General features: G+C 34.9%; 1 protein-coding gene across 2 annotated transcripts; it reads right to left on the reverse strand.

Moving 5' to 3' along the window:
• Positions 1-276: 276 nt before the first annotated feature.
• LOC124416185 (leucine-rich repeat-containing protein 20) lies at positions 277-18,309 on the reverse strand. Of its 2 annotated transcripts, none has more exons than XM_046897111.1 (4): positions 17,600-18,309; positions 6,468-6,611; positions 3,677-3,844; positions 277-2,058 (listed from the first exon to the last, which is right to left on the reverse strand). In XM_046897111.1, exons 1-4 carry the CDS (start codon positions 17,754-17,756, stop codon positions 1,895-1,897), a joined length of 633 nt encoding a protein of 210 aa, XP_046753067.1. In that variant the 5' UTR covers positions 17,757-18,309; the 3' UTR covers positions 277-1,894. The 2 variants fall into 2 exon arrangements, with proteins under 2 accessions (XP_046753067.1, XP_046753071.1); XM_046897115.1 differs by lacking the exon at positions 17,600-18,309 and adding an exon at positions 10,585-10,671.
• Positions 18,310-26,564: the final 8,255 nt, after the last annotated feature.

Here is a 26,564-nt window from a genome sequence, read left to right on the forward strand (position 1 = left end):
AATACAATTATATTATTATACATGCAAATATTCTGGGCAATTGCCACAGCCGAATGCAACAAGTCATGATTAAAATAATGTAAACTTTTATTAACAAAAAAAAAAAAAAAAAAAAAAAATGTACTGCTTTTTAATTTGCATTCCGCTCACGATCCAAATTCCTCAAAATGAAGGCTGAATTTAGAAGGATTTACATGGAATGATGAAGAAAAACGAACATACACACACACACGCACACAAACAGACAGACAGGAGAAGGAAAAAAGAAATCAGTTCGTTTCATAAAATGTATTGCAACGTCCGATTGGACAATTGACTAGATCGAAATACAGAGTAATACAAGGTAATTCTTTTTTCAAACATAGGATACAATCTTTACAAAGGACAGGCGTTTTAAAATTAAATACAAATAGTAATGTGCTTCGGCATTTCGGCACAAAAGGCTGTAAATAATCTGTCTAAATCACAAAAATGCTTTCGATAACATGTGCAGCTTGGGCGGCTATTTCGATTAAGGCGAGAACATTGTTTTTACCCTAACTTTGAGCGATGTTGTTGACATAGGTATGTACGTATATCACCCGCCCTGAAACATTTTAAATAATTGATCTAGTAGCCACTCATACTCAGCAAGCCACCAACTAATTTATTTATTGAAAAATTGGCAGTCAGACAGGTCAATATACAACACAAAATTGAATTGTTTTCATCATAGAAAAAAAATAACTCATTATTATATATATATATAGTATACACGTGTTAAATAAGTTAACACTGGGGTTAGCAAGAAATAACGTTAGGGTTCTAATACATCATTTATATATATATTGCATATACAATATGTATAATACATCACACCCTTGTGAGAACGCATCATGTGTTATCAAATAAATCGTTGAAAATTTCAAGTTTGTTTACATGGTACAAAAAAATGACATAGATAATAATTATTTGACGTTTAGCAATCTTTTTTTTTTCATATTTGGCAGAAGTCTAAATAGTTTGTAAATCAATCAATATATCTTTGAATATGTGTATATACCTAAATATCAAAAAAAAATATTGTGCGTGTGTGTGCGTGTGTGTATGTCCACACACACTCACACACACACCTACTGTGAGCAATAATGATATTACGTTCAAATATTCTAGTGTTGTTCGTAACTGTTGCCTTAAAATGAGTCCTTAAGTCTTCTGGTTTCTCTCGTTTTTTTTCCTTTCTGCCTTTGCATAGTTATTACAGTATAATTTTCATGAATAATTTCATAAGATTATAAATTGAACAATTAAAAAAGAAAACACGAAATGTAACAATTTTCTACAAAATACGTTTACAATCTCTTATACATAATACGATAATGGATATACTTATATATAATCACAGTAGTTGTTTTGATAGCAATGGACTTTATGAACAGTAATCGTAAACGTGTGGTTTGTGAAAGACTTTCAATTACACCAATATTCTATGTACGTATTTGTATGTATTTACTCGCATAATACGGGATTATATCCGAAAATTATATCGCAACTGTTCTGCAAGGGTGTTTCTAGGATGAGTTACAAGTGTTATATATTACATTACATTTAATTAGTGTTTATAAGATGAAGAAATTAGATCACTTTGGCGTACGTGTCCCGCACCGGTAAATATTATTGTTCCGTCAGTCTCTTTTCTGCACCGCACATGTAAAACACAATTATACTTGGCTATATTCTGATGAATCGCACATTGTCCCGATTTGCTAATACTCTAATCGACACGTTTAATCGATCGAATTAACATACAAGTGCAACTGGGTCGACATCTTTTTACTCTATTTTCCCACTTCTATGTAAAAAAAACAGACAATTTCTTCTCTTATCAGGTAAACGCGCCACTCCAGCTTCATTTTCAAACTGTGAGATCTTCCCAGTCTTCCCGCTCTCGTGGTGTCAGCTCGATTTTAACTTCTATCAAAGTTTGAAGCAGGTCGTGAACTCGCGACGTCAACGGGTTGTTTTGTAAATCGATAAATTCCAGGGCCGGTGCGTGCCTCAATCTTTCCACATCGACATCTGCACATACACATGCATTAAAAAAATATATATATAAATAACAATTATTAAACAGTAATTGGAATACATTATTTATCGCCAATTTTCAATCACGTAATACAAAACGCTTGAGAATCAACCTTTCTCCGGAAATTTGCGTTTCTTTTCACGGGTATGTGATTAATCGATTCGTTGTTTTTCCAATTCATCGAATAAACGGTCAGTTGCAATATTGATTGATCACAGCCCTGATTTTTTTGTACTTCGTATTAGACTGATCATGGAAAACCCAGAAGTCAGCCAATTTGAGAATTGTGATAAAGAGAGCGGGGATTCTCCTGAACTTTTCTTCTCTCTTTTTAGTTTTTACACATTAACACGTGCCTTACGATTTTTGTAAATTAGTATATAATGTAACATGTATTCCCTCAGTAGTTTCTTTACGTTAGATTATTTATTCGGAGATATTAGAAAATATAATTTTCAGCTTTTCGAAACATCAAATTCAAGGACTCAGAGTTATAATTATCGTATTAAAAATAATACTTTATGTATATGGGTTATTCCACGCCAACTCGACCAGTATTAAATGCCGACCATCTCGAAGATATTTCATGTTTTTTTCTAACATTCTACTCGGTAAAAAATGCGATCTGAACTTTTTTCAAATTCTCTTATTAAACCGCTCATTTTTTATAAATATTTCAAGTCGATCGCGAATGCCAATTTTTTTAAATCTTAGAAAATTTTCAAAAATTCAGTATATGACACAAAACACCCCCCGTTAAGGAAAACGTGGGCCGAATTTTTTTCTATTCTTTTTATCACCTGATTCGGAATTTAAAAAATTTTACACCCAAAATTAACACAGGATCAAATCGTAAGCGTCAAATGAGGGTCAATTTATTTGTAAATCTTCGGTTTCACCAATTCGATGATACGCCACTCTAGTGAGTAAAGATAATTTTGAGTTTAAAAATTTCACAATTCCGAATTAGGCGACAAAAAAATATGGAAAAAAAAATTCGGCCCAAGTTTTCCTTAACGGGGGGTGAGAATTTTTTCATATTTTTAAAAATGGGTATTCGCAATCGACTTCAAATATTTATAAAAAATAAACGATTTAATAAAAAAAGTTGAAAAAATTCAGATCACGTTTTTTGCCGAGTAGAGTGGTAGAAAAAAAATGAAATGATTTTGAGGTGGTCGAGGTTTAACACTGGTTGAGGTGGCGTGGAATACCCCATATATATACCTATATATATATATATATATTTTTTTTTTTTATTGAAATAACAAATCAGTCATATAAAAAATTGACATACTAACTTGTAATTAAATCGAGATCTGTTAAACTAATTTAACTATCATAATTTTAATTTTGTCACTGAAGTGTTACATCGCGGTTTTATTGTTCGCTGCGGAACAAAAGAAAAAAACGGTGAATTTTGCGGACAAAGTAAGGCAGTACAGTTAATCGATTGGTCGTAAACTTGGTTTTTTTTTTTTTTTTTTATTTTTCGATTAATCGATCAATCGTACAGCCCTAGAAGAAATGTAAGTAAAAAAATACCACAAACACAGTAAAAAAAGTAGTACTATTTTTGTGAACAGAGTTAAAAAAAATTGTGATACTCACCTATGATTGAATTATTGTTGGCAAGCAGTTGTTCCAGTTGAGGTATTCTGCAAGTGACGGGTGGTAATGCAATGAAGGTATTATGGGAAATATCGAGCCTTTTCAAGGCCTGCAATTCCGAAAGCTCCTCGGGTAGTTTACTCATTTGGTTGTGGCTCAGGTTCAATTCTTGAATTGAAGAAAATAAAACATACACAATTTTTCATAATTAATCATATAACTCATCTACTGATAACTCGTCATTTTTCTACAACAATTTGACCGATCTTTCATGTATTATTTAAAATACGGAATTAGTGGATTAATCATAGTTGTTAGTGAATATCGCGGCAGGAAACGCGCGATTGATTTGACACGAATGTTCATTCGATAGTTTCCGATAGTAGATCACCAAATTCGAGATCGAATTTTTTTTTTCTGTCATTCTAACCTCAAAATAGCGACTTCTTCGTGATTTTTTGGCTCTTGTGATGAAAAATACAAGTTCAAACTCGTATGGATAAGGCTTTTGGACTCGAGTGTAAGCCTCACGTCTCGTCGAAAAGCCTCATCAATACCGCAACGAAATTACTATTTTTTCCGCTCTTGTCCGCGTAAAATATAATAACGTTTGAAAAAATCTTGAAAAATAATAATAATAATAATTCGAGTCACACCGTTTTTATCTAAGTTTTTTGGACGGTAAAAAATGGCATATTTGGTGAATTCGTAAAGCTTCTAGCATATTTGGAATCTACTGTATAACAGTTTATTGAATTTTAGTCGTTTCATTTGACGGTGGACATAAATTGGTCGATGAATTAAAAAAAAAAAAATTGTTTGATCATATCGCACCTTTAATATTGGATTCAGATGGTGATCGTCAAGCGTCTCGCGCCGACGTCAGATTTGGCGTTGCAGTTAATGTCGAGCCAGTTTTTTTTTCGTAATTTCTCATTCTAGATTAATTTCGATTTTTTTGCATATTTTATTTTTGTTACGTTCAATTGAATTAAATTTTTTACTTTCGTCACTGATGAAATCGTTCTGCATAAATTATTCAATGACTGCAATCTAAGCTGCAATCACCCATGATCTGAATTTATAGGGAAAATTAGACAATTTTAATTCAGGTACATATAATAATACGACAAAAATCATGTACAAAAATATCACGTTCTACGTTTTTAATTTTCGTAATAAGATACCGCAATAGCTAACAATACGTCATTAATCGTAAGTGTTAGTGTGCTAAAAATCCCACAATTCATTTATTATGACGTTATTTTCTCCTTGATAATTTTAGAGCAAAACTCCTAGTGATTGTACATCTGTATCGTATGATATTACATGATCTATTGCATCATTCCGGAATAGATTAAATCTCGAATGGATCATAAATATTATAATACGCGTTTTGCAATTTGTGGGAAGACAAAATTATTAACGTTTTTTAAAACTATTTTGAAATGGTTGAAAGTTGTTTGAAAATTTGTGAGTAAAACACATGCGAAATAACATTTCTCAAGTATCAATACATCGGGTGTTCAGTCCTGTCAAAAAGGTATCCAATCATCAGTCAAATTGGAATAATTAAGGAACAGAGGTTTAAAATTAGCAATAGCGTAAAGTTTTTATGTCAAGTTTAATCAAAAAAACTAAACGCATCTTAGCGTGAAGTTTTCAGACTTGCCCGACAAGATGAGTTAAATCAGCGTCTTGTTCTTCAAAAAATAAGGAGCGGGAAGTTTAAAATGAAAGACCGTGAAAAGATATTTCGATTGAAATAGTCCAGTGATTGGTAATCTGAAATGGGCATAATATCTAGCACCTTTTGTTAACGCGAAATTCATTAACTTTGTCGAATTTTATTTAGCGATAGCTCATTATTGTTACTATTAATCGATGAATATATCTTGGAATAACGCATTAGTTTGTTACATGCATCTTGTAAGTCGATTTTACATCAATTGTTTTTGGTCTTTCGAAGACCTCAATTGAAAGTTTAAATGTAGGCGATTTGTGGATAATTCAATTATACAGTCAAACCTCGCTAACTCGGAAACTTGTATATGTTCGAGATTCAGTCTGTTCCCTTGCAAAAAACTTTGCAACTTGAAGAAAATACATAGAATAACGCAAATCATCTTCAAACTTTACAGGATTGTTCAAGATTACTCAAAAAATTATATAATTAAAACTCATGTGAATTAAACATTTCTGAAATCACTGCCCAACTACCTTAAGCATCGGTGAAAAGATTAGAGTGATTGAAGCAGTGAAGACTGGTTCAAAATAGAAAAAAGACGACATATTTGGCGAATCTTCACGAGCCTCTATAACTCGAATATTGTTATTGTTTTGGTCACTCTCTATAACTGGAAAACTTCGATAAGATGAAACTTATCTCAGTTGAAGAAATTAGCTCTGCCCCTGAGATTCGAGTTAGCGAGGTTCGACTGTAAACGAAATGAACTGCGACTTATTAACATTAGATGTATGGTACAGTTTCTTCATTAGAAAAAAAGACAGAATGGTATTGGACCTAAATAGCTGTCAATAACCACAGATTTTCACGTGCAAGGCTTACTTTGCTTATATTTTACACCACCAATACTGAGATCTCATGGAATCGTTTGGAATCCCAGAAATTTCGTGAAATCTTTAAAATCACATGAAACCGTATAAAACCTTTTGAAATCGTATGAAATCGTACTAAATTTTGTGGAATTCTATGAAATCATTTAAAACTGTGCAGTCTCGTTACTTCGTTTTATCTTTACCACTTATAACCGATTTTATATCAGCTTACCGTTGATCAGCGAAAATTTGACGGCAAACTTTGGCGGGATTTTCGTAATCACGTTGCCGGAAAGGTTGCATCTTTTCAGCTCTGTGTGTCGCATAAGGTGATAAACCGCGTCTGGCACCTGCATCAGTTGACATTCGGACAAATCTGAAACAAATATATGAAATACGGAATTTTCAAAACGTTGCATAAGTGAAAAAATTATTGCTGCAATGCTACTTATAGATATTATAAGTATATTAGGGTGGTCCTTAAAAAAGTAATTTTTCAATTTCGACTGTCTCACCTAGCTCCGAAATCGACTCAGAATAATTCAAAAATAATTCTCTACTTTTTTCAGATTCTTATTTCAACTCTAACCCGTGCCACCAGAGGGTTTATTTCCCCATTTAACCCTTTTCAAAGAAATAGCAAATCTAAAAAAGTCACTTGGTATTGCGACATTGGATCCGCTGTTTCGAATTTCGAAATTTTTAGTCCAGTTTCGTAATCAGCTACCCAAGGAACTCCCCATTTTCAAATTTCATCGAAATCCATTTGGCAGATTGACTATTCCATTGATAAGGGTTAAATTGGGAACTCGACCCTCTGGTGGCACGGGTTACAGTATGAGATAAAAATTTGACAAATTTAGGGAATTATTTTTTAATTAGTTGGAGCCAATTTGGGGGGTGAGACGGTCGAAATTCAAAAATTATCTTTTTATAGACCACACCAACTGGTATATGCATAATGATTGGGGTAGTGGCGAAATATTTGATATATGCATGTATACCAAACCAATCACGTACAATTATTATACCTATATTAAAATGATTTTTATGACTCTCATTATACTGGAAATTACATTCATATTAAAAAAGCTTGGCTAATAAGGTATGTATGTACATACGTCATGAAAATTGCGATGCTTATCTGCTGTCGTAGCAGTTTTCAGTAAAGCCGACCGTGCAGTCGCCGACACCGAAGTTTCACACGAATACAAAGCGATTTTTTCAAATTAGCAGAGCGGTCATCCTGAAAATATCCGCTAAATATAAAAGTATTTTTACACCGTGGCAGAATTGTTCTCCTACATTTGCTCATTGTGTAAATTCGTTTCTTTAACTTGAATTTATATCCGCATTTCATAATATGTATTCTTAATATTATTGACTGTCATTTTTTTGGAAACATTGTTCATTCTGTTTGACTCATAGAAATAACACAATCGTTAACAACAATCATCATTCCTTATGTCTCAAATTGCTGCAGTTGGTCACCCAAGAAGTTAAAATAAAATTGTATGATCTGGCGGAATTTTCAAACTGTCGATGAACTACGTAATTGTAACGACATTTATGAATTTTTCAATATCACTATCATGGTGTTTAAAAATAAGAAGGTGTAAAATTTTTAATGCAAATACTTTTATGGCGTAACTTTTTTGGTCTTATTACCATATGTATTATTGAGTCATTAATTACGAACAACTGCCGGAGTATTAGCATGAGTCGATTACGTATTTCTTTGGGAATATGATCACCTGCATGTGCGAAAGAATCTCTTTGAAAGTGAATATCGTGTTTGCAAACACACTGCAGGTATTTCACGCTTTCTCCTGTACGATTTCCACCTGAGAAACTTTGTTTATGTAAAGCTAAAATGGTTACCAGTTAATTAACAAGTCCAGCTCGTCCGCATTATACGGGCTCGGAGTTGTGATTTAATTTTTTCCACATTAGATCAAAATATTTTATAAGATTAAATTAAACTGTAAGAGAAATTATACCCACCTCTCTTACAATCAATAAAACCTTCGCAATATGATCATATAACAATTGCAAAATATTCTACTGTATAATAATTAATAAATTTCAACACTGTTATCCAGCAGTAAAAAAGAAAAATTATATATATTTGAGTACACGTCCCAATTACTGGCCTTATTATACACATAATTCATTGAAATGCAGCACTTCATAACTATAATGCATATCGTTCAAATAATGAGCTATTTCGTGTAACGAAAAATCACAATCATTCTATGCTTGACGTCAATTTTGGAAACGTAATACGTGTGAATGACTCTCTAGAGAACGTATTTCTTTTGATTTTGGACGTGTGATAAGCAATCGAAATACAGTATAACCTCAATTAACCGGGTCCGGTTAATCCAGTTAGGATATTGATCAACCGGGCTTGCTGGTAAATATTTTCTTGTTCTTCTTTTTTAATTTTGAAAATCCATTTTAACCTCAATAAATTGACTACAATGCATGCGGAAAGCATTACTTGAAGCTTTTATCGAGTCGGTGAAAAACTGAGAATGTTGTGTATTTTTCGTAGATTTTATAACGACAATGCAATGGTTATAAACAATACATTTTCATTCATATGAACTATTATGGATACTTGTTGAGTCGTTGAAAACTCTTCTTCGCATTCATCAATCATATAATATATCGTGTTCGGATTATACGCGGATTTCATTCAACCAGGTGATTCCCCGTTCCGTCCTTCCTGTTTTAATAGAAGTTCTACTGTAATTTCAACTTTACTCTTGTCATAACGATAAATTTCTTACTATAACATTGACTGATTTTCAACACATTTGATAGAATTTCAAGCACAAAGTAAAATCCATTATCAAATTAACCGTAAAGATACGCTCATGTGTATTATTTTGTCGTTAATTTAACAATTATATCCAATTGACTACAATTAATTCTACTAGCAGTTTTTCAAGATTCATATGTAAAAATCATATTTATCTTTTCTTACAGTCTTTATATTATTTTTCAATTGTTATAATTATATAGGCATATGTAAAAATCATATTTTCTTTTAAAGAGAAAAAAGTTACTGCATTAATCTCGAACACAATCGAGTTGACTTTGCAAACTCGAATATTTCGCTACTTGGAAAATTGATTTAGTTTCATCTAGCTTATATTAGAACTGATTCAATTTCGAGTAAAAGCAGTCAAGCAATTTCTGATTTGTTTGTCAGAATGAAAATTTCGGATAAGAAGGGTTGTCAAACTAAATAACGAGAAGTTCTAGAATACAAAATCTCAAGCCAGTCGATTGTTTGTGCTCCTTTTTAATTTTTTTGTTTCTTGAATTTCGTGTCCACACGTAGGAATATTTCCTGATTGAAAGCAAAGTGCCTTATAGGCAAAAAAAAAAAAAATTGTAGACTTTACCAAATATGGTTTCACCTAACAACCCGAATTGTTTTGTGATAGCAATTTTTTTTTTCGTCAAATCAAACGATATTTCTTTCATTCCAGAAACTCTTCTGTTGGTATAAATTTCTGTATGCATAAATCACGCAATCGTACGGATACTGATACGAAATTCCGACTCAAGATTCATTTTGAGGATTGCACAGATGTATATCCACGTTGTCCCACTTTGTTGCGCCCCGCGTTCCGTATAGACGAGTCAAACTAGGTCACTCGATAACTACCGCCTGCATCTAGCCGATATACACAGATGGACTGCACCTCGATTATGGGTTAGTAGATTCATCGCGTACGCAGAAGCAAAAGAAACACCACGAAATAGCGAAGGAACAAACAATAAAACCATTAATTAACAGCGGAAATTTGAACATTTGAAAATTCGAATGTGCGTTTCCCGCGCTTTTTCGTTAAACGTACGTCTCTCATCCATTGTTGCCACACGCCAGAGGCAGCGTTGAGACGTGACACACATTGGAATCGGAAATAGGTCTACGAAATTATTACGTTACAGATTATAGGTTACATTATGAGTAGATTCGAACAGCTGAAATTGTTTATCGTGCTAGGCCTAAGCAGAATCCTGCATGCAGCAAAAAGTTGAGGCTACAGCACGTGACTAGAACTCCCGGTGTAACGGTTTATGGTTCACATATTATGAATATTAATACAGATTGTTTGTGGGCGCGTTCTATTTCGTTTATGTATTTACGTAATTATTGCAGAGAAATTTAAATTCATAAGTAGAGTATTTCAGATTGAGCCCCACCTAACTTGGTTTGAAGAAATGTAACCGAAATGAGAAAAGAATTTAGACTAAGAATTAATTACACTTAGACGAACAACGGATCGTGGAAGGAGCGGTAAATTCTTCCAAATACATTTATCTTTTACCTAAATCCTCGTCTTCTTGTGCTCTCTCACAGCGTAGCACTACTCGTGTTACCGCGTGCGCCATCTTGGCTACTATAACTCTGCTTCTGTTACCTAGCGAGCGACACGAGATAGAAATACAGTACCGTGTTACCAGTAGGCTAACTCTAGGCGGCGCCAGGAATTCGCATTACGTACCTGGCGAAAATTATTTTTAGAAACTTTCAGAAATCCCTGAATGAATTTACTCAATATATCAATTTCAGACAGTTTTTCAGTTTTTTTTTTTTTTTTTTTTTTTTTATCAAATATCTCATTTAACAGATTCGGATCATTTCCAGGGTTTACTTTTAGAAACATATCAATTTCTGTGGAAAAAAATTCGTTTCGACAGATTTACATAGAAACCTTAATATTTTTATGAAAATTTTGACAGACTTTTTATAACTTGACTGTCATGAAAGGTATTCGTTAAAAATACGTCCAGATTTTACAGGTGCATTCTCGAAAAATTAATTTCAAATATCTGTTTCCTAAAAGTCTTCTAATTTCTCTCAGAACTTTTGAGGCTCAGGAAGCTTAATGATTCATTCATCTTTTCATTTTTACGCAAATTTTAATATCAAATAACATCTCTATTTCCCACTACATGGGATTCTAATTGCTGTTAGAATATTGGCAGACAGTATTCGGCAATTGAAACGCGGAAGTTGATCGACGTGAAAGTGTGTACACGCATACATACATAGCGCGTGTATTATAAACACGCGTTCGCATGTATAAATAGTTTTGCAACAAGGCCAACGTACGGTTCGAATTAATTACCAATCCGCAGAAGCGTGATGCATGTATGTAACACATTTATGTAATACATCGTTTTACACTGAACCTGCGATGAGACAGGAACGAGGAATTCATATATGTTTGAAGTTCGTTGATCCCTAGTTCAAAATATATTTTTGGTTTTCAATTGGCAACGCTGTTTCGTTTCCGTTTTTCCTCAGAAGGTCGTAATACCGTGCGAACAATTCATTTGTGAATATGTATAAAAATTACGAATTAAAAAGTCTAATAGGCGTTAATAAATACATGACAATCTGCCATTTTTTTGTTTCAATCTAAAAAAAGTATGAGCTCAAAGCAATATGGCGTCGAAGTTGACTATCAGCTGACCGTTACAGGTAAATTTAACAAATTTATCGGAGTACAGAAACCATCGTGTGAGCTGTTAGACTCTTATTTTGTTGCATTAAGCCGTCAGAGAGTCAAACATGCGATGAAAAAACACTTACTTTCAAATGTGAAACAACTCGTATTGCAAATGTGTTTACTACCACGTAATGGAATTTTTAATTCTTCCCTCATGATGAAATAAGTTTAAGGGTTAATTATTCAAACTGAATTTTCAGTTTCTCGACTTCAATGAGAGTTGGGTTTGAACAATTAAACTTTTCTTACAGTCTTTATATTATTTTTCAATTGTTATAATTATATAGGCAATATTAAGTCGCAGGTTTGTAAATTAAACATCCAATCGAAAATCCTGAAATGTAATACACGCATATATTAGTTTCCGGACGATGTTTTTTCACAGTGCCTAATCGGAGAATTTTATAAAATGACTTGGAACGCTGTTAGCGCGTAGTTTACAAGTCAGCAAAGGCGAATTGAAACCTGGAAGCCAGTAGATTGGTTTTTGCCAAGATATACATTCTTTTCCCGCGTTCGTGCTTGCGTAGCTGGCCTTAGGGCCTTAAAACAAGCTACCATTTAAGGGTATCCCTCCTTTTACGGCAACGCCCTGTATTACCCGTAGCTCACATCTGCGGTGACTATAATGCATGCAAACACGCGTACACAGACTTGTGTTCAGTTGCTGCTGGTGTAAATAGCGAAAACCGAATGTACGTAAAACCTTACACTGAAAAACTCTCACGTACGCATTTTTTGTTGTTTTTTCTTACAGACTTACGTGACGACAAATTGATTAACCTATGAAAGCAAATAAAAACAATGAACAAACAATGGAAGGGAAAATGTTTTTTAAACGGAATGTATGGTATATATTCTCGGTGCAGTGCCAAGGCCTGTTCTCTATTTTCGGATTGTTGATCTTTACTGGCACTATATTGATGCGCGCGAGGTACGTGTGCTTGAATAAGTCACTCCGAAAGGCCGCAGGTATTGCTTATATGTATTGAAGCCGGTCTTTCACTTGCTAAATTTTACGATTATGTAGCCAACTTGAACCTCTTCAACTCATATTGTATAATTATTGATGATGTCGATATTATTCTGTATACATTGAATACATAAAAATCCAAGAAGTGATTGCAATATTCTCTTCACTGATTGCACAGATCAAGCGAATATGATTCATATAATTTTAACAATTATAACAATTAACAACAACAGCAATTTTGAAATGTAGTAATTTTTTCGGATAATATTAAGCGTGTAAGGCGCAAAGAAACAAAGACAAGATTAGATTGCGAAACGTGTAATACTCGTTGCTCGTCTGTATTTCTTTGTTTCCAGTTATGAACATGAAGAAGTCGGATGTTCAGAAGACTTACCGATAAAAAAAATATTCAACTAGTCTCAGAGATAAGTGAGATTGTTTTACGAAACCTATAATTTTTTCAGAGGAATAATGAATTCTCAGTAATATTCAGAAAATTCTCATCTATTATTCTATGAAATAGAACGAAAATAGTGAATATTATATCGGAAGTGTTCGATCAGAAATTCCACTGATGAAAACCGTGCTACTCCGTTACATAGGAATGAGATTTTAACTCGGAAAATCTAAGAAAAGTATTTAGAAAATTACAGAGCTTCTTATACTTTTGCGAGTAAAATCTCAGTTATCACTTGGAGTGCGTTCCGAAATTAGTTGGTAACGCAAAAAACTCCCTAGGAGAGAGACAGAGCTACCCACGAATTCGGCAGAGCAGAAGTGATGATAAATTGTTGTACTGGGAGTTAATGTCGGAACGCATCCTAATTGTAAGTAGCAGTTGAATTTGTCTTTAGAGGTACGTTGCGAAATTAGTTGGTAACGCTTAAAACTCCCTAGGACAGAGACAGAGCCACTCACGAACTCAGCAGCGCAAAAGAGATGAAACTTTGTTGACAGCACTGGGAGTTAATATCTGAGCGCAGCCATAGAGTGGTTCGATTTTTACTTCAAAATTGTGACATTTCACTAGACAAAATTTCGCAAGATGATTCATGAAAATCGTAAAAACAATTAATGGCTAGAAAGACAAATGCAACGTGTTCAAGCACGTATAAATGGGTAAATACATGCAAAGTATTGCGTGTAAGCTGATACGATTTTCATCGTGGGCGCGAGCAACCGGTCCGCTGCTAATTCGCGTCGTAAGCTTTTAAACGCGTAGCGAGACTCTTCGCGGGATATTCAGCAAACAAAGAACTGAATTCAAGTATTTACGTATCAAACGCGCAACTATACAACCGGCAAACGAAGCGTACAGGTATACATGTAATACGAAAGACCAAGTTTTATTATCCCTGTCGCTGTGTGCAGCCCCCTCGAACGTACATATGGAGCGTTCCATGTCAAATTGACGAGGTTTCGAAATCCAGATTTTTAAATTAATCGAAACGTTGTCAGTTTATAATAGCACCTTTAAAAAGCGCCGATAAATATTTTTTATGTAATTATTCTGAAATTACTAATATTTATAAAAATTTATTATACTTTCACTACATTTTTTCAAATTTCCAACAAAAAAAAATATTCAGATTTTACTCCGATCATTATGTTTAATATTGATTCTATGATGGAGTCCTTTCTCTTCCCGGATTTTTTTTTCAGTATTTCAAAAATGTTTGATGCGCAGAAAACAGTGATTCAATATTATTATGAAGATTTTGGACGAATTTCAAATCTCTTTGATTCAATAAGAAATATAAATATTCATCGAAATTCGATGAGAGAAGCATAAAATTAGTTTACTCCCTCCTCATAATTCCAGCATGTCTGTTACGATTCAAAAAATCCTCAGATTTCATCAACATTCGAGAATGAAATTGATGATAAGTACTTTAGAAACCTAAGACTTTTTCAACATTTGAAAAATAGCGAAACATCGATTTCTGTATATTAGAAATATTCAAAAGGCTGGAAAGAAAATTTAAGAAAAAATTAATCCATCACGGAATTAATCTCAAAATACTCATGACAAATAACAAGTCTAACAAGTCTATTTGAGAACTTGAACATAGCTATAATTGTGATAAAAGGGTTCAAATACTTGTGACAATATAATAATTGCACAAAAAATTTTTATTTCTTTTAATTAGAGAGGTGCTATTATAGCCTGAAAGTTTCCCCTAAATAAAAAATAACCAGCTCGAAACTCGGTGAAATAAGTACTGAATGCCCCACATGTATACTATAGTTATAAAAATCCAGGAACTCGTTTCCTCCAGCTCACTTTCGCCGCTACTGTAGCAGACGATTAGAAATCCCGTTTTCATTTCTGATATGTAACATACGAGGATGGTTGTTGCATTTCTATGCACTGCTTTTGCATCGAATTCACCATCGCATTCGCAATCGTGCACATGTATACATATATACACTAAATACATAAATAAATTAACATCGAAATATATGTGTATGTATGCAGTTGAACACATGTACGAATAGTTAAATACCCTGGATCGTCTTATATTATCAGAGGAAGCACATTACGTGAGTCACCATGAGCAATAAGACGAATTAAAAATGGTAGAAAAGGCTGTGCACAAGGTCTCAAATCTTTCCAAGTATGGTTAAGGCAAGGCCCGGGCCTTGTTCAATCCAGGAAGTACAAAGTATTGCTGATCCAGCTGACGCTGTCTATACCGCGTTGCGTTATTTTCCGTATATCTATGGGCCGTGTACACGGACGACAATGGCGTTTATGTACCTACTCTCGTCACAGGATTATATTCTTTCGGTTGGAAGGGTTGGAAGTAACAATTTTCTCACCCTACTTGAAAATACTGCATTTTGCAAAAAGTATGTATACGGTTTGTTGACGAGATGTAATACGTGAATCAAAAAGCCTTATCCGCACGAGTTTGAACCTGTAATTCCTATCACGAAAGCCAAGATATGACGACAAAGTCGCGATTTTGAGGTTAGAGTGCTAAAAATTTGTTTTACGCAGCAAATCGGTTTCCCATTTGGAAGTTACAATTCATTTGCTACCACTCGGCCACATTTCATAATACGCACATGATGCTAGAAGCATTCCGTAAGAAATTTAGTTCTCTACAAAAGTATCCGTTGAGCAAAATTCGTATCTCGAACGGTTCTAAAGTCATAAAGCTCTCAGTCAATTTCATGCATAGTATTCATATTTAAATGTCTGCAGTGCCTATGCTATTGACCTTGAAACAGAACTTTAAATGACATTTTTACAGAGAATCAAGATCTCTACAAATCAAACGAACGGCAGCTTCACTGTGTTATTTAAATGAGAAAACTTTAAAATCCGAGAGCGACCTTTTCGAGATGTCCTTCTGCCAAGTTTTTATATGCTACGTACAAGTTTTTTAGGTGGGAGCGAAAAAAAAAATGTTACAACACCGTATTTATATATGTACGCAGTTCTTTGAATTATTATTAGAAACTGTGTATCGGAAATTTATATTTCAATCGCATTTTACTATTCCGATGTATTCAACGTTCCAATCCCACGTGCTTATAGGTATTATGTTTAATTATGAATTCAGGACATAGCAATTCACTCTGTACCTACATATTGTACAGCTAATATATTTATACACATATAATACGCATTAAAAAGCTTATGCCATCCTTGTAAAATGCGACGTATATTCTATTCCGTTTAGGATGTCTGTCGAAAAGCAAATAAATAACATAACATAGGATCTCATATAAACTTATGTACGCGCGCGCATGCACGTGTATGTGAATATATTTACTACATTTATGTATTCTCGTGATGATCGTTTATAGGCAGGAAACTGTAATCGTTTTAATATACCAAGCTAATGCTAACGGTAAAATAAATTTTCTCGTCCTGTAGGGTTTTAAAAACTCGAGGGATAGCTTTAAGAGGTTGCTGTGAAATTGTGACGCATATATTTACATCTATATGATATAGGTATATATACCATTTTTATTTCTGTCCGAAATGAATCTACTGGATAAATTGCGTTCTCACGACACAAGGAAGGATGACTAATTATAGCAAGGTGAAGGTAGTCTAAGTGTGTTGTATACAACTTTTGCGATTACGCACTTGAAGTGGCATTGTCTGCATATAGGCTTTGTTGTCGTGTCAACCACAAACAAAGAAAGAGTTCAACCCGGTTGTGTTTTGACGCCACCTTATCTTTATAATCGGGCATCTGATAACGCGTAAGCGACGTAAAAATTTATCACGATGAAATTTTAGATAAAACTGATATATACCGCATAAACACAACAATTTACTACGGAATATTTTTCTGCGAATCGTTTACGTCGATAAAATTGCAAATTTTTTTTCCAGACTAGACACACAGTTCCGCAATATTGCAAAATTAATAATGTTTGCTCAAATTGCGCGATAGCTAGAATTATCGCTTGTTTCGATCTCAGGTAAAGCTAGGCGATAACGATATGGCAAGTTCGATTGGCAGTTCGCCGAAGAATATGAAACGTTCGAATTTCGATTACAGCCGACTGACTGATTTGCAGCCAGCTTCAGAGCGTTGCGGCAGAATTTGGATCAATTACAATCTTTAGATGACCGTCTGCTAGCTAACCTAAAACTTGTATTCGAATGAACAATCCTAACAGCATCAGATTGAAATTTTACAACACTGTTCTATTTACTCTTCCGACAGCAAATATCGTTACAACAAATTCATAGAAACTGTTGTGTAAATCCGTGAACAATCATCGGAATTGCGAAATGCGCGTGAACCTTTGCGCGCGAAATTTGAAAGTCTGTTTGTTTCTTTGTTGTAAAATATCGGAGATCGTTGTTACGCGCAAGCTGCTCACCCAAATTGCAATTGTCTTGAGCGGCTTCGCATCTCGACACAACCCTGATGATCGCTCTTCCAGCGAGTTGTACGCAAACAGCCATCGCCACATTGCGTTCTCCTTGTTCCTGGGAGATCCGCTGTACTTCTTCGGTGTTATACGACGGGGGCTTCATCTTGGTTTTTCTTATTTGATCTTTGTTCCGTCGATTAGCGGCAATCTTCGCAATTCTATCGAACACACTCGCGGCTCGAACTCTTTATCCGACAAACTTGGTGCTCAAAGAAAAATGCTGAACAAATATATATGTATTCGACGAACACACTCGACGCACTTATCATGTACGAACTACGTTTTACGTAATCTCTTGCATCGACAAATTGCAGAATATCCCTGACGGATTTTGCAGCGGAATTAAAGGTCGGTTGTATTATTCAGATTAAACAAATTTCCCGCGCCGCGTTCTTTTTTTTTAAATTCTATTTCTGAATACTGACTGGACAATATTACCGCCACTTCTTTTACGATTAGAATTTGCTAATCAACTTCTAGGCTCCTGAACGAAAGTTGTGTTTTCCTTTCAGCTAGCCAGACCGACGGTTGATCGGAAACAAGTGGAGTGCCGTTTTGTTGGAAATTGAATGTTAGTACTGGTTCGTTTGAGCGGCGAACGGTGCTATTTAAGCCTTCCGCTCTCTCCCACCAGAGATGTATCTCTGATCAGCTGACTTTGTCCGGTCTCTCTCTTTGTTTGAAAACAACTACACGCACCGATTCCGTGGAACGGAGCCACGTGGATATAAACACGCGGGGCAACTCGCTGTCAAAATTTTCCAAACCCATTCCGCATTTACGCGTCTTTTATTCTTAATATCTCTAACGCGTCTCGTGATATATTCGTCCTCTCGATCAATTCCCACAAAATAATTCAACACTCGTCACGCTCCCGATACTACGCAGTATCATATACAGAATAAAAAAACGCGCTCGCGATTTTAAACTACGTAATAATTTTCATTCTTTTCCGGCTTCCAGTGCTAATTCACCGCACCTATTGCGTAATTTTGTGATTTACATCTTCCGGTTTCAATAAGGTTATCCGCGTTATCTGCTTTGATATTCTTCATCATATGTATGAGACATTCCATACCAATTCCATCCATGTCCAACGCTGAACCGTTCTGATTTCTATGTCAATTATTAACTGCGTTACATAGGATATCAGGACCTGAATATCAGGTAATTGTTGCCGATTTTTATCTCACTCAGTTCTTGCGATATAAATTTTTTAAACCTTATTTGAGTAGACTGTAGTAGAAAATATTTGTACAGGAGTTGACATGGAATGCCCCGTACATAAAGAAAATATATGGATAATCGACGTGAAATATATTTGATTGCAACAATTTTTATTCAGATCTTTAGTTAGAACTTTTCGATTAATTTCTAATTATATTGTGATTATTTTCAAGACCGTAAAATATTTTTTATTCAAGGTATCGAGATTTTGTACCTAGTGGATCGATTTGACGGTGAATTTCAAGCCTGTAACAGTTGCAGGTTCTGTGCGACGTAAACCTATAATAAAAATCCGTAGCTTTCTAACGCTTCAAACCTATAAGAGACAGCCAGCTGTGGCCCCAGTTTTCTCCCCATCACTATCATCATCATCATCACATATCACTATCGGTGTGCATCGCACTTCATACGTTACTTATCAGGCATGAAATTTCAAATTATTATGATAATTGCGATGTACAGCATTCTTGAAAGTTTGAATGATAATTATTAAGATACAGGAAGTGCGTTATGTGTCATCAGCGCCGGCGCTAGCTCACGTCAGGCCCCGTGCGAGCCTTGAAAATCGGGCCCCTCCCAAAAATTTTTCCACTACTCAAATCTCAAAATATTGAAATAATATCTGCAAAATCTAACATCCTACCAATTTCATGTTCAGTTGACATTGCAATGGAGGTAGGCATTTCAGTCGGTCTTGGCACATATACAGTGGATCACAAATAAGTTTTTATATGCCTCACCTTTGAGAATGTTCTTTCTCCTGGGGCGGAAGTTACGGGTAATGTTAAAAAAATCCTTGAAGCCACGATAAACCTTGGATATATTTCATCAAGACCTATAGTAATAATGTGCGGCAACGTCATGAGTGCACTCAAATTGGCCATTTTAGATGTTAGAGAGTAACCCTTTAAGGATTACAGTACTTCGGCAAGCTCTCCACCATCGTACCATCAATATCACTGTTTCCACCTTCCCAGGTTAGGAAATTTTCCAGAGACTTCGATTTACTCAAAATTTGTGATCTATCCAATTTTACAAAGTTGTCAGAGTTTTGCATGATACTAAAAGGTTTGCAAACGTCTGTGGCCATCACGAAACGTTCTCGTAAAATTGATACCGCTATATTGCATAATTTTTTGAAAAATTCAATTTCCAACCTTTTAATTGGATCGCTTAGTCGTTCATAGCATTGAGATTCATAAACGAAAAGTCATCTCGTCCGTGGGATATGTAATGCGGGTAAAATTTGCGAAATGTCCAACTGTTCAGCCATCTCTTCAGCGCTGGCTGCACTTTTTCGAAACCAGTCTCTCGGAAGGCTTGTAATTGAAAAAGAGCAGCTTCGATCATGTTCTCCGCAGTATGTAGGTAAATCAAATTTGGGACATTGTAAGGCATTACTGATTTTGTTGATCACTTGCAGAATGTCGTACAATATTACCACTGAATAAGAAAGGACAGCTTTCCAAAAAAAAAACAATTTGCGAAAAAAATCTGCTTTCTGTAATTTCTTGGCCCTCTCTGCCAAAGACCCCAGGCAGCCACCCGGCTCGCCCATGCCTGGCTTCGGCGCTGTATGTCATTATGATACACTCACAAATCGCTGTTCTATTCGCCCGGTTTTCGAATTACCTTACGCAAGTTACTTCTAATTACTACATTAAGTAATATAGCAGAGGTTCTGTAATTACGCAATGATTCAACAAATATCCCACAAAGCTTATATACGAAATTCGAAGATCTTATTGCGTGATAATTTTACAACATATATTGTGCGATAGTTACTGTAAGCGTAAAGATCTATACCTATATTTCGCAAATACGCGAGCAAACTCTGTACTTTCAACGGTTCGCAAATTATAAGAATTGAAAGTCAATTTTGTACAAAAATTCATTGTTAAACGACTTGAGAGAGGCCGATTCGCCTCAGACCACATTGCACACGACCTTATTCGACACGGACTTTATTGCGCACAGGTATTATTCGACACGGACGTGTTCTATATACCCATAAATTAATGAAACTAATCAATAATATACCTAATCTAGCATTCACATGCGAAAAAACGATCAGCCGTTAGCCTGATTGCATTAGTTTGATTTTTTTTCCACCAGATGACGCATTGCAAAATGACAATTCCAATATTTACGCGCCCAAATTCTGCAGCGATCCGCCGCAAAAACCGAAATGTATCCGAATTTACAACTTAAATTCCATTTCCGAAACAATATGAAAACGAAAACTGTATACTAATTGGAATAAGGACGCATTTATCTATCCGACATTTTTTGCAAGGACCGAAATGAGATGAAAAGGCACCCCTCGAAGTCTTCAGGGGTTGAACTGTTGACTTCACAAACGAAAATCCTAAAGACAATTTCAGAAGGAAATTAATTTTTTACGAAATACTTCCAGGATCAAGTCTGTATCTATAAGTTATGCGGTCGAGTCATAATAATTTCTTTAACTGGCATCTTGCTCCATTGTTGTTTGAATGGAACAACTTCGAATTCCAACCGCCACCTCTTAGGCTCGAATTCAAGAAATTTCTTTCCAAGAGAATCCTTTTTCATGGTTATGTATAGCAAGTTTTTCATGTGGGAGGAAAAAAATGTTCCTCTCAAACGAAATACCCCGATAACGATAAAGCTCGAAAGTATTTGATTGCGAATCTACTATAAGTATTTATGCTCTTATGACCAAAATTGATTTAGTGTGGTTCGTGAAGTCTCTTGGATTTGGCTGCATTATGCATAACTTGGCTTATTTTAACGATTGGGAATTTCGTTTGATGTTAGAATATAAGTGATGTCTAACAATAAGTGTTGGTGACCTGTTAATTCGTAAATTGCACGTGTATATATAGCACAGCTTAAAACCGGTCGCTGCTGAACGGCTTCTTTTATTTTTCAATGCCAGTGGCGCGGCGAACCGCCGGATAGTCGAACTACAAAAACGTTTAAATTTCAAAGACGACTATTGGAACGAATATCGCGCTCATTGCACGTGTTGATTATATCGATCGTTTTTCCCATTTCACACTAGGAAAATTATAATTCAAAACACAATAGTTCACACAACACATTCAAACACCAATAGGTTCACGTCAAAAATGAGGATTTGCTTTATTATTAATTGATGTGTACTGATTTTTGAGAGTATAATGGGAAAAGAGAGAAAGAGAGAGAGAGAGAGAAAGAGTTAAAGAAAATGTATACTGTCTTCAAATCGCGTTTTAACATGGAGAAGAAGAAAATGAAATGGAGAACTGTTTTTCACATTTCAACTACAATTTACGGAATAAAGTAATACTTTTTTCTCGGAATCTGAAGACGCAGTCGACGGCCTGTTTGCGTCGGTGTTAACTCGGTATATAATGTATTAGGATAATAAAAATAATCTAAACTGTATTCTATGCTGGAACTCAACGGTTACTGCGTAGATTCAAACAGTTCACGTATAACGCGTTATACCGAGAAAACATTTGAAGGATTTTGCAAAATTGGCAGTGAGTTGCAATATGTGTGCCTTTTTTACTTCAAACAAAGCAATGTCGGTGTCGACTAAGGTCATAAGAGAAAAGCATATGTCTGGGGTATTTTTAAAAGAAAAATCCTTTCGTGCAGACTCACTCATACGGTTCGCTGACCCGGCGGCAAATTTTCAACATCACAAGTCGGTTGTTTCTCGTTTCTTGAATTATATTTGTATATACTGCGATGTATGAGGTACTTATTGTTAGTTTATCTCAGAAATTTAGATCCGAAATAAGTATACATCAAGAGATTGATGAGTTGAAAATCTATCGTTTTTATTTGTTTTTGATGAGATCGCTCGTTGAGTATTTGACAAATTAATAAAAAGAAAAAATTGAGTTAATTATGAACGAGCGCTCAAACATCCACTTTTCTAAATATTTTATCGGTTTGATTTCACTCTGTGATTGCACATTTTATCCTCACAGATTTCTTCGCAATTTTAAATTGTTATAAAATGAAAAATCTATCTCTCACCTTATAACTTTAATATTTCTACTTCTATCGTTTCAGCGTTGATGTTTGAAATTTCAAATTCCCACCTAACCATCTGATTTAGACGCTTAAAGATATCCGTACTCAAGGTACAAGTTGCTATTATTATACAAATTGTTTATTAGAGGAGTTATGTTATTTTTAAAATTGGGGACTGTAAAATTGCTTCATTTTTGTCTAACTCTATCTTTCAATGTCTATAAAAATGAGGCCGAGATGAAACGCCCGAAACTTACAGCGTAGATGTCATCGTATTGCGACTATGATCGTATTCGATACGCGGGCTATTGTTCGATAAGATATCCTCTGATACTTTGGCAACTGTAGATTTTTATTTTCCTTTAATCGACACACGTGTGCAGTTTATTATCTAACTAGCACGCAATTTCTTTTATTTATTTGTTTGTTTGCTTATTTTCCAACCCAATTCCATTTTGTGTTTATTCTTCTCACCCTATTTTACTCGGACCGGAAAATTTGTAATATTATTTTGAATCGATAGGCACGTGTTTCGCTCATTCCTCGCCGGTATATATCATTGTTTTCTAAGAACGTATTCATTTGTCTCTGTTCCAATTCGAAAATACACACTAACTTAGATATATGCAAAACTCAGGTTTTTCCCTAATTTTCACACTCTATACAGCTATATTTTTGCCAATACCGGATGCAACGTCTGCGCCTTTCTGGCAAACCCTGTGTTGTAATATTTCCTTTTTTTTGGTTGGAAGTGGGTATACATATATTGAATTTCAGTCTGGTTTAAATCTCTTATTTATTTGAGTTATTGTTAATAAGAACTGAAGAGGATAACAAAAGTACAAAAGGGGCCTGCAACATTTACAATCAAACAAGGAAATGGTGGTTACATGTTGCACGCGGTTTCACATGAGAATTGCTAGTTTGCAGTTTATTGTAGTTTACGTACCTTTCTTAGGAGTATTTATACTTGTATCGAAGCTTAACAATTTAACATACATTTAGGAATAATTTTACTGACGGATTTAGCAAGTACGTGCAGGATTATATTGGATACACTTTCTTTGAAAATTTCACCATACTTGCTAGCTGACTGATTTCTGTTTCTTTGTACCGGAAGACGCAGCAGGAGCAGCTAGCGCCCTCAAGCCGCGTTTTCATTTTTCATTCAACTTAAGCTTGGTACTTATGTGCGACACTTAAAGTAATTAGGTATCTTAACACTCCTCCTTAATTACTTTACTTCGTAATAGTTTGAAACTTACATAGGGTAAAGGTTTTGTTAAAATATCGGCTATTTGTTCGTTACTCTTTACATGTTTTAAGGTAATAGTAGATTCTAAATGTTCTTGAATGAACTTACGTGAGATGTCTATGTGTTTCTTTCCTTTTGTAATTCTCCCTTCATGGGTGTTTTGCAACATACAGATAGCTGATCTGTTATCAACGTATAAAGTTGTGGGTTCATTTAGATTTGTAATGCCTAGCTCGCTACCTAAACGTCGTATCCAGCAAATGTCATCAATAGATGATACTGCTGCTCGATATTCAGCCTCGGCTGTAGAATTTGCTACATGGCGTTGCTTCTGTGTGTGCCATACAATAGGGCCTCCTCTCAAAATAAGCACACCACTTGTTGACTTTCCAGTCACTGGATCTCCTCCATAATCTGAGTCAGTATAGGCTATTACGTTATCATCTCCGTTAAAGAAGATTCCAAAATTCGTTGTGCCATTTAAATATTGAAACACACGTTTTACCATTCTCCAATGACTCGTCATCGGTTTACTCATCTGTCTACTAAGATAGTTCACTGCAAAGCTAATATCTGGACGGCTAATTGTAGCTAAATAAAGTAAGCTACCTATGGCTTCACGATATGGATTTAGTTTATCAAGTGGTTGATCGTTTACAAATTTTCCTTCGTCAGTTATCATACCACGTTCCATCGGTGTGGATACAGGACTAGAGTTTTCAAGGTTGAATCTTTTGATAATTTTCTCAGTGTACTGGACTTGGTTTACGAAAATGCCATTTGAATTTACTTCAATATTCATCCCTAAATATGACAGACGATTGCTTGTAGCAGTATTAAATGTGATCTCAAACTTTTGATTCACTTTTCTCAATATTTGTACTAGTTTAGATTCATCTTTTCCAGCAATTATTCCGTCATCAACAAATAAGATCATAATGACGGTTCTGTCTTTATTATAATATACACACGGATCATCTTCAGTATTTTCTAATCCAAATGTTTTTAAGTACGATGAGATTTTCTCATTCCAATTTTTAGGTGATTGCTTCAGACCATACAGACTCTTAATGAGCTTACAAACGCGTCCTGAATCATCATCAAATCCTTCAGGTTGATACATATATATATTTTCTTCTAATTCACCGTGTAAGAAGGCTGTTCTAACATCGAATGTCATTAGCTTCATTTTGTTTGACGCGGCAAGACTTAGCAACAATCGAATAGATGCATGACGAGCAACAGGACTAAACGTTTCAAAATAATCTATACCCTTTTCCTGTTCAAATCCTCGCGCTACTAATCTAGCTTTCTCTGTACCATCGGATTTTTGACGTAAAACCCAACGGCAGGATAATGGTTTAGCATCTTTCGGTAGTTCTACTAATTTCCAAGTATTCATTTTGACTAGAGACTCGAATTCATTTTGCATTGCTTTGTACCAATTTTTATCTTTCAGTGCTTCAGATACGGATATATCTTCTACTTCACCTATCATTGCACAATTGTTTGCGCTATTTATCCAGCCTGTCTCATACTCGGCAAATTTTCTGGGCATTCTTAACTCGTTACGATTTCTTAACTTTACACCCTCATTTTGATTTTCAGCTTCAACTATTTCGGAGTTTTGGCTTTCATCTGAAGTGTCATTGTCAGGTGTATCATATTCCGAATCTACTGACTCAATTTCAATATTTTCATTTTCGTTTTCATTTAGAGGCATCTGCATTTCGGTTAGACTTTGATTTGACTTAAATTTTTCATCAAAAATTACATTTTCAGAGCTTATCACATCATTTTTATCTTTGACATAGATTCTGTAACTCGGTGAATCTAAATCGTAACCTACAAATATACCTTTTATCGACTTTTTACCGATTTTTGTTTGTTTATGCTTTGGTAACAAAACGTAACAGTCACATCCAAAGATTCTTAGCTTACTTATGTCTATTGTGCGTCCAAACCACAGTTCGGCTGGTGTTTTATTCTTTTGTGAGCTTGTACCAGTCTGATTAATTGTAAATACTGCGTAATTTATTGCTTCGGCCCACAAATTTTCATCTAAACCTTTCGATTGTATCGCAGTTCTAGCTGCCTCTACGATTGTACGCATTTCACGTTCGATTCGACCATTTTGTTCTGGCGTATATGTATTAGTCTTGCTATGAAGAACTCCTAGATTGTCTAATAGTTTCTTAGTATCACAATTTTTAATCTCCGTGCCATTGTCTGACCTGAGAGTCTTAACTTTTCTGTCAAATTGGTTTTGCACCATTTTTAGGAATATGTCTAATTTTGTAACTGCCTCGTCTTTGGTTTTGAGAAAATAAACTGTTCGGTAATGTGTAAAGTCATCTTTTAGAAGAAGAAAATATTTCGCTCCTCCTAAAGATCTAGTTTCTATCTCACCTAAGTCTA

Source organism: Diprion similis, chromosome 1 (assembly GCF_021155765.1).
Source record: "Diprion similis isolate iyDipSimi1 chromosome 1, iyDipSimi1.1, whole genome shotgun sequence".
Classification (NCBI taxonomy): domain Eukaryota; kingdom Metazoa; phylum Arthropoda; class Insecta; order Hymenoptera; family Diprionidae; genus Diprion; species Diprion similis.

Excerpts from the sequence above, each read along its gene's own strand:
- LOC124416185 (XM_046897111.1), bottom strand. The coding sequence starts at position 17,756 with ATGAAGCCCCCGTCGTATAACACCGAAGAAGTACAGCGGATCTCCCAG. Across the intron at positions 6,612-17,599 it reads TCAAGACAATTGCAATTTGG|ATTTGTCCGAATGTCAACTG; the intron begins GTGAGCAGCTTG and ends TATTTGTTTCAG. Across the intron at positions 2,059-3,676 it reads CAACAATAATTCAATCATAG|ATGTCGATGTGGAAAGATTG; the intron begins GTGAGTATCACA and ends GTGTATGTGCAG.